Raw genomic sequence first — 8,832 nt, forward strand, 5'->3', positions numbered from 1 at the left:
ATAATACAATAAATGAAAATACATCTTTCAAAAAAAGTCACAAAGGAGAGTTACTCGAGAAAAAAAAAGAATGTTCACTTATTCGATGACGTATGCAACTATTTCCGGGATGAGAACAGCGCATCCGGTGTGGATTTCGTAAACTTCACCTAAAGCAGGTATGTGGTGGCTTTAAGTGTACATTTTCCTCTTTTTCTTCGTGTCTTGTCAATATGTGTTAATTATAAAAACGCGTTGTATCGTGTGGATATTTGGACACGTCGCCATTTCTCGCCGGAACTCGAGACGCCGGCAAGGTTATCAGTTAGCCAACATAGCATCACAGGCTAACGCTCACTGTGGCACCGCTTGCGTGGAGGTCACCGGATTTATATCATACATGTACACATACGCGTGTAATACGCTGTTTGCATGTGGTTACGACTGCTGAATAGATCACATTTGCGAATATTGGAGGTGTTTCGTCACCATTGTGTTGGTCCTCAACATTTTGGATTAGCTCACTTGCTTAACAAACTAGCACACAAGGTATGTTATGTAAGTGACAATTTAATACTTCACAATATATTAATATGAATGCTTTTGTGCCACGTCGTCACACGAATGCCTGCTGAGCTGAATGCGGAAATGACATCTGTCATGTTATAAATTGAATTTAGCCGCACGGCGTTGGGTTTGTTTTGACAGTGGTGGAGGTGCCTCATTAACATATACGTTAAAAAATTATGCATGCCGATTTCTAAAGTCATTATGTGTACACTACCAATCAAAAATTTAAAGGGCACTTAGGAATGTCACTTTTTTTAAAGCTCACTACTTATATGCACGTATGGAATTCATACACTACTGTTTGAACGTTGAGGGGGATGTCAAAATAATAGAAGGATTCCAAATGTTGACGTCCCAAGGATGCTGTCCCTGTCTCGGGCGTTCGTGTGCGGAGTGGCACGTACCCCGGCGGCGCTCACTCACGGCGCCATTGTCCGATTCAACAGCACCACACAGGTAACTTTTGTATCAATTTACACTGAAATGACGCCACCATGAAAGCATTTTTATATATCTGTCGATGATTTTTTTCCCCAAAGACCCCTCCGAAGAAAACCACATTTGGGCCACTTGCAGACGAGGACAGAATATTCACCAACCTCTACGGCCGTCATGATTGGAAGTAAGCCCTGCCCAAGCCACTTCCAGTACATATTGTGTTCTTTGGTTAATTGTGGGGAATGCGTTGCTCCAGGTTGAACGGCGCCTTGAAGCGCGGCGACTGGTACAAGACCAAGGAGATCCTTCTCAAGGGCGTGGACTGGATTCTCAATGAGATCAAGGTGTCGGGCCTGCGCGGGAGAGGAGGCGCGGGGTTCCCCACCGGCATGAAGTGGAGTTTCATGAACAAGCCCAGTGACGGCAGGTTCGCAAACACGCTTTGAAAACAAACCTCAAAAGGAACAGGTGATTCATCATTTGTCAAGAAATAAAATCAACTGAGCCGTTTTTACACCCCCCCCCCCCCACAGACCGAAGTATCTGGTGGTGAACGCTGACGAAGGCGAGCCGGGCACGTGCAAAGACCGAGAGATCATGAGGAACGACCCCCACAAGTTGGTGGAGGGCTGCCTGGTTGCCGGCAGGGCCATGGGGGCCCGTGCCGCCTACATCTACATCCGCGGGGAGTTCTACAATGAGTCCTCCAACCTGCAGGTGGGCTTTGATGGTCAAGAACTGCATTGCGCTTTGCTGTTTTCGCTGCTAAGGTCTTCATTGATGTCAAACGGTCGCGGCTTGGAATTGAAGCGGATTGACGTGGGACAGGAGATGTGAGATGAGCTCTTTTGGTCAATGGATGCGACCACTTCACGTTCACTTTCGAAGATTGTTGCAGGCGTGCACATATTCCACCATGACGTCCCTAATACATTGGTGAAAAGGAAGCTTTAGATTGAATGATTGTGTGTGTTGTGGCACATTATTCTTTTTTGTCGATGACAAGGTTTCTTCAGCCGATATCAGTACATCTTTGAAGGTGTCGGACGTTTCGCTTCTTATCCAAGAGGCTTAGTCAGCAAACTATTTTTTTGCTGGTAGTTTTGGCCCTATATATATATATATATCGCTACTGTCCAGGCGTGGCGGTGCCAGCCTCTGCTATGATTGGTCCCTGTTCTCAGGTTGGGGGGAGCAGAGGACTACTCCCCTGCAGCTACACTGACTACTTCAATTGTCCTGACTGAGTATGGGGTCTATGACTGGCCTGATTGCCCCATTTGCTCTGGTATCACCTCATCAGCATAACTAAGCCTATGTTGCCGAAGAAGTCAGTTGAAGGAACGATTCAAATTGAACCTCACCCCACCATGGTGATTTAGACAGTATGGATATATAAAAGGCCAAAACTACCAGCAAAAAATTAGTTCGCTGACGAAGCCTCTTGGATAAGAAGCGAAACGTCCGACACTTTCAAAGAAGTAGAGATGACGGCTGAAGAAGCCTTTTCGATGGACCACTCCTGTACGACTAAGAGCTTACACAGAAGAATTATTCATTTTTGTTTTTGATTTCAATATGGCGCCGCGACATCAGCTCCTGTATTTTGTGTTCTTTTGCTGTTGTGAAATGTAAATGTCTCCACTGTGTGACAAATAAAGGTTCATCTCATCTACTAAATGCGTGCAGGTGGCCATCAACGAGGCGTACGCGGCGGGGCTCATCGGCGAGAACGCGTGCGGCTCGGGCTACGACTTTGACGTGTTTGTGATGCGCGGCGCCGGCGCTTATATCTGCGGCGAGGAGACGGCGCTCATCGAGTCGCTGGAGGGGAAGCAGGGCAAGCCCCGCCTCAAACCGCCGTTTCCTGCCGATGTCGGTGAGTCTTCACACACAAAGTGCGCCATGGAACGACTAATAATAATACATTTCATTTCTAAACGCCTTTCAAAACTCTCAAGGTCACTTTACAGTCACAGGATAAAGTTTTTCTGTGGGTGAGCAGCGGCAGCCACATGCGCCAGCGTTCACTCAACCCCGAAGTAACTCAATAGATAGAAAGCTAGCTAGCTAATAGATAGCAAATAAATAGTGAAGAATAGATAGCCAGATAGCTTACAGCCAGCTAGACAGCTAATAGCTAGCCAGCTAGCTAATCTTCTTCTTTTCCTTTCAAAGGGTCGCCATCGTAAATCAGTGTCCTCCATCTTTAGAGCTTTGATCCGCATGTTTGTTTTGGCCCATCTTTTACGTCGGATGCCCTTCCTGACACAACCCTTTGTATTTATCCGGGCTTGGGACCGGCACAAGAAGACATATGTCCCTTTGTGGCTACAGAACAAGCAACTGGCTCAGTAAAAGGCTCCCAAACACAAAATGGTCATCGGCACAGCTAATGGATAGCTAATAAATAGCTAATAGCTATTTATATGTGACTTCTGTGCTGCAGGCGTGTTCGGGTGTCCGACAACGGTGGCCAACGTGGAGACGGTCGCCGTGGCGCCCACCATCTGCCGCCGCGGAGGCACCTGGTTTTTGGGTTTTGGCCGGGAGAGGAACTCGGGCACCAAGCTCTTCAACATCTCCGGCCACGTCAACCACCCGTGCACCGTCGAAGAGGAGATGTCCGTCCCGTTGAAGGATCTCATCGAAAGGCACGCCGGTACCTTTTGTTTTGGTTTTTTTTTCAACCCATTTCAACACAAGTCAATGAGAACCGCGCTCAACAGTAAAGCGAAGAAGATCGCCGATGCTAACACAAACGTGAACGAGCGTTCGTGATGCAGGCGGCGTTCGCGGCGGATGGGACAACCTGTTGGCCGTTATCCCCGGTGGCTCGTCCACGCCGCTCATCCCCAAGAAGGTGTGCGAGGAGGTGCTGATGGACTTCGACGGCCTCGTCCAGGCTCAAACCGGATTGGGCACGGCGGCGGTCATCGTTATGGACAAATCGGTGCGTCCCCATCTCCCCCACACCCACTTCGTTTTAACAAGCATGTTATCATATTCAACGTTGACATTTTGGGACTGTTTTTTTTTTTTTTGTCAGACGGACATCATCAGAGCCATCGCTCGCCTTATTGAGTTCTACAAGCACGAGAGTTGCGGCCAGTGCACACCTTGCAGAGAAGGTTCCTTTTCCCATCGCACTGAACGTGCGCCATGTTTTTTTTTTTTTTGTGACCGTGTTGGCTAAATTGTTTCCTGCATGTGAAGGAGTGGACTGGATGAACAACATGATGTGGCGTTTCGTGCAAGGCGACGCCCGCAAGTCGGAAATCGACATGATCTGGGAGATCAGCAAGCAGATCGAAGGACACACCATCTGTGCCCTGGGAGACGGCGCCGCCTGGCCCGTACAGGTAAGCGCCACGGAAATGACCAACTGCCTACTTGCGACGAGTAGACGAAATGCTTCCTTTCCAAATTTTTATATACTGTATACAGAGATACCTTGGCTTACGAACTTAATTGGTTCCCAGAATGTGTAAGGCGAAAAGTGTGGATCCCAAAAATTAATCTCCCATAGGAAACCATTAAAATGAGAATAATCCGTTCCCAGATCCCCATAAAACATAATTTTCTACTTTCTAATTTTCTAAGCCTTAAAACTACAAGCCGGCTCCCATTTTCTTTAGGAGAACGGTCTCATTGTGGCAGCTCCGTGTGTATCCTGAAAAATAGTTTGTATGCCTAGGTAAAATTTTCAGAAATTTAACGTTTGCAAACCGAAAAGTTCGTAAGCCAAGGGGTTCGTAAACCGAGGTATCACTGTATATACAGTATATTTTTTTGGACATGGCGAGCATCAGTTCATGCGAGAAGCTAACATGGCAGCCTAAAATGCCAGATACGTGCCATCATATCAACCATGAGTTCCTCTTCTCGTTTCAGGGCTTGATACGACATTTCAGGCCACTATTGGAAAGCCGAATCGCTCAATTCCGGGAACAAAAGCAGGCCAGCGCTTAAAAATGTCCACTTGCCCTTCATTCTTGCCGGCGCATTCCCGTGCCCCGTCGCCATCTGAAATGCTTGTGTTGTTCACAAAGTATTTAATAATAAAGAACGTTTTTTTTTTTCCCTATTGGTCTCCTTGTTGTTGTGGTAATGTCAATAAAGTACTGTAAGCCTCAAATAAATCTCTAGAATCGTATTCATCACTATTGATGTAGTTTTTATTGGTGTCTTTATTCAGTGTGGTTGCTTATATTTTATCATTAAAACAAAAATCAACCTTACATATTGGGGCCAATGTGCCAATATACCTAATTACCTATCCCAACTTTATCTTTGAGCCAATTTGGAGTCAATTTGTTAATGTTATTGTTATAAGCAATGTGTCTTTTCCAGAATAAATGGTGGCATGAAAATAGTTGTATTTCTGAGATTCCTTTGTTGAAATATAATGATAAGAACGGGACATAATTACATCAAATTTAAACTAGCGATTTTTTGTAACCCTGTATATGCGGTATATGAAAAAATGCGGTCAACAGCAAGATGGACTAGCCGGTCGCAAAGTGAAAACGTGTATAAATACATGAAGCTATTAAATAATTCGTTAAACATTTCATAAATCGTGAACGTATTTATCATGATGGAAAGTACACATTTCGGGACTTGAATGCAGTGTTACTGAAAGTCTCGCGAGGGGTGCAACACAATTTGACGAGATTTGGGGTGTCACGTGACCCGGACGTACGACGCTGAGCGCTGTGGATTCACGGGTACGGAGATCAATTTGCTTTTCATGAATAATATGTTACAATGTCCGAGTTTTCCCTATTTCGTCGAACTCAAAATGAATAATGCACGATGACAATGAGATAGAAACTGTTACATTGAAAAAATATTTACATATTATGACCTTTTCGTTGTCTCCGTAGTCCTGCGGTTTTTTTTAATCTAGCGTTACCGTCTCTTGTGAAAATATTTTGATGTTTTTATTATTATCGCTTTGTACTGTCGTAGATAAAGACATGGACTTGATCAAAGTCGAGGACGTCACGGCGGGCACCAACATGAGCCAAACCGACGCAGAGATGAAATCTGGTGAGTCTTCTGCGACGTCCCTCTTGCGCATCCGTAAGATGTGCAATTAAAAGACAACCGACGTCACTTTTTTGTTTCTGAACTGACATCAGAAAAACATTTTATAACATCTAAAATACCCAAAATACGCAGTATGATATTTTTAGTCAAATGCAAAACACCAATAAAAATGACTTAAAGTGTCCAAAATCTGCAAAAAAAATGAACCAGGAAGTGGCCAGTTTCAGAAGGTCCCGCCCCCTTGTCACCCCAAGACGTCTTGTCTTGCTGGAGAATCAAAACAATGGCTTCCGATTCGGAGAATATGCTTTCTTTTTACTCGTCCAATGATGAATATGATTCAAATAGTTCTGAAGAGGGAAGCATACATGTTTGCAATAGATTAAAGAATTTATTCCATGCCATTTTGAGGTATCTGGGGGCAGGAAATGTAGCACAAAAAGAGCCAGAAAATGGCGACAAAGCTCCTGTAAGGAATTAATCAGCCTTGTAAGGAATTAATCAGCCCGTTTCCACAGGTTGATTAATTCCTTACATGGAGCTTTGTCGCCCTCTTCTGCCTCTTTTTTTTGGTGCTACACGAAGTTTTCAGACCAGCCAAGTACAGCCAAATGCATTGACGTGATGGAAAGACTGCTACAATGTGTCCTTTTTTCGGTCAGGGGCGTTCCTTCAGTGACGTAGGGTGAGGACTCGTCACCAACTCAAAAACAAGACTTCCGAAATATTCAGCGCGAGTCTTGAAACGTAAAATATAGCTATATGCGGTGAAGTCATTTGAAGCCATTTTACAAATTATGGACACAACTTGTCCAGAGACATCGGTTGTCCTTTAACTGATAGCAGCTCAAATGCACCACTTACAAATATGCTCAGTGGAAAAGAACAGAAAAATGAATGTAAATCTCCGGGGCATAGTTGGAGTTTTGGCACAAGATCAATTTGTTAATTGATCGTATAAAATCCATATTTTGAGACCTCACCCACCACCAAACGTGTGTGTAGAAACGTCTTTTCATTGATCGCCCCAGTTTTTTGGACGTAATGCATGCGGGTAATGCTTCGGCCTGTAATTATTTCTGTTTGTGATGCAGGAAAGGAGTATTACGAGGCGCACTGTGAGCAATGTTTCATCGCATTTCAGTCCACTAAGAGCAGAGACCACCACATCCGGAGGAAACACCCAGAGCTGTACAAGAAGCATTTGATGCAGGTTACTATTCATTAGTCTCCATAAAGCCTGGAGGATGTGTCAGTCAACGCTTGTATTCATCTTTTCCACAGAACCACACGCTGTTCTCGTGTTATAGGTGCGATAGGCTTTTTAGCTCCCCAGAGGAACTTAAGATGCACAGTGGGATCCATCACGAGGTCGACCCCGTCTGCTCCTACTGCTCCAAAGTCTTTCCCAACTTTAATAAGGTCAGGGCAATGAACCTGTTTATCATGGAAGCTTAATTTCTGACGCATCCGAAATCGAAATTTTACAATAAAAAGTGACCGATTGTGTCGTCACAGTTCTACAAGCACAAACGGAATGGCTGCGTGAAAGGTGTGTGGCGCTGCAGAGACTGTGGCGCGGGCTCCACCAGCCTCATGGAATTACACTTGCACTGCATCAAAGAGCACGACCAGGACGTGGTGTCGGCGGCAGAAAGCGGCGGGCGCTTCTGCTCCATCTGCGGGCGCCACTTCCTCACAAACGAGGCGCTGCGAGATCACCAAGACAGGGTCGACGGCGCGGTCATGAGGCCCATTGTGAAACGCAGCCTGAAAGCCAAGACGACGGAAGTGTGCGAGAAGAAGAAGAGGGTTGAAGACGATGATGCTGACAGAGACAATGAAGAGGACGAACGGGAAGAGGACGAACAGGAAGATGACAAAGAGGATTTGGGGATTCCTTGTCCCAAAGATGACTGCGATCTCGTGTTCCCGTCCGTTGCCGCCCTCAGAGCACACAAGAGGAGCCATCACTGAGCGCCGCCGCCTTCTGCTTTCACTCACGAAAAGCGCTGACCCTGGCATAATAGCCAGCCTGTACATACGTAACTATTGTTTGTTTTCAATGCTGCAGCTTTTTTTTTCAATCTTACACTTGATGGCAAGCATTTTATCGGCAGCCATTTTTGTTTAAAAGCCTGTGGGTGTTCACATTAGATGTTAAACGGAAGGGGGGTAGAAGCTTCTTTTGAAATTCAAGTGTTTGCGATTTTTTTTTTTTTTTCTTTTATTACAAAACGAAAAGTTAAAATGCACGCTATTTGAACGATCAGTGTTTTCACTTTAACATGAAAATTTGTCTTCAATGAACACAAACTCTTGTTGATTTCATTTTAAAGATCAGAATCAGAATCATCTTTATTGCCAAGTATGTAGAACACACAAGGAATTTGTTTCCGGTAGAACACGCTGCACTAGTATCGTTGTAAAAAAAACTGCTAAGTGGCACTATACAGTTCCATTTTGGCTACTGTTGAAAGCGTTACCTTCCTAAATATTTGTTGACTCCATGAAGTGTCATCTTTTCATATGATTGGATGAAGTTATGTGTATTTTAAAACGATCCACATAAATATTTGATTTAAAAAAAAATATTAATTTCTGGTACCTTTTTATTCAATAAACCATATCTAATGAATGCCTTCTAATGCTATCAATTCTATGAATTTATACTGTACATGTAAATTAAATATAACGCAGATTAAACTTGTTTACGTCCAGCGTTCGTGACGTCACGGGGAAATACAATATCAAACGTTGTGTTTAAGAGCTTCATTTTCACCTTTTTTT

General features: G+C 44.4%; 2 protein-coding genes across 2 annotated transcripts; both read left to right on the plus strand.

The window, feature by feature from the left end:
- Nucleotides 1-33: 33 nt before the first annotated feature.
- On the plus strand, nucleotides 34-5,072 carry ndufv1 (NADH:ubiquinone oxidoreductase core subunit V1). Its single transcript, XM_089023618.1, has 11 exons — nucleotides 34-158; nucleotides 909-1,005; nucleotides 1,089-1,171; nucleotides 1,244-1,414; nucleotides 1,521-1,704; nucleotides 2,677-2,866; nucleotides 3,437-3,649; nucleotides 3,774-3,940; nucleotides 4,037-4,118; nucleotides 4,204-4,349; nucleotides 4,882-5,072. Exons 2-11 carry the CDS (start codon nucleotides 910-912, stop codon nucleotides 4,957-4,959), a joined length of 1,410 nt encoding a protein of 469 aa, XP_088879744.1. The 5' UTR covers nucleotides 34-158; nucleotide 909; the 3' UTR covers nucleotides 4,960-5,072.
- Nucleotides 5,073-5,681: 609 nt separating this feature from the next.
- LOC148882886 (uncharacterized) lies at nucleotides 5,682-8,680 on the plus strand. Its single transcript, XM_089023737.1, has 5 exons — nucleotides 5,682-5,717; nucleotides 5,962-6,042; nucleotides 7,137-7,255; nucleotides 7,327-7,464; nucleotides 7,561-8,680. The coding sequence occupies exons 2-5, from the start codon at nucleotides 5,970-5,972 to the stop codon at nucleotides 8,017-8,019; spliced, it is 789 nt and encodes a 262-aa protein (XP_088879863.1). The 5' UTR covers nucleotides 5,682-5,717; nucleotides 5,962-5,969; the 3' UTR covers nucleotides 8,020-8,680.
- Nucleotides 8,681-8,832: the final 152 nt, after the last annotated feature.

This window comes from Hippocampus bargibanti, linkage group LG20, assembly GCF_051943395.1.
Source record: "Hippocampus bargibanti isolate YZ-2025 linkage group LG20, ASM5194339v1, whole genome shotgun sequence".
NCBI lineage: Eukaryota > Metazoa > Chordata > Actinopteri > Syngnathiformes > Syngnathidae > Hippocampus > Hippocampus bargibanti.

What these genes read in the sequence shown, in the direction of transcription:
- ndufv1 (XM_089023618.1), top strand. Translation starts at nt 910, where the DNA reads ATGCTGTCCCTGTCTCGGGCGTTCGTGTGCGGAGTGGCACGTACCCCG. An exon ending in AACAAGCCCAGTGACGGCAG is followed by an intron (nt 1,415 to 1,520) that starts GTTCGCAAACAC and finishes CCCCCCCCACAG; the next exon opens with ACCGAAGTATCTGGTGGTGA. An exon ending in ATGAGTCCTCCAACCTGCAG is followed by an intron (nt 1,705 to 2,676) that starts GTGGGCTTTGAT and finishes AAATGCGTGCAG; the next exon opens with GTGGCCATCAACGAGGCGTA.
- LOC148882886 (XM_089023737.1), top strand. Translation starts at nt 5,970, where the DNA reads ATGGACTTGATCAAAGTCGAGGACGTCACGGCGGGCACCAACATGAGC. An exon ending in CGACGCAGAGATGAAATCTG is followed by an intron (nt 6,043 to 7,136) that starts GTGAGTCTTCTG and finishes TTTGTGATGCAG; the next exon opens with GAAAGGAGTATTACGAGGCG. An exon ending in ACAAGAAGCATTTGATGCAG is followed by an intron (nt 7,256 to 7,326) that starts GTTACTATTCAT and finishes TCTTTTCCACAG; the next exon opens with AACCACACGCTGTTCTCGTG.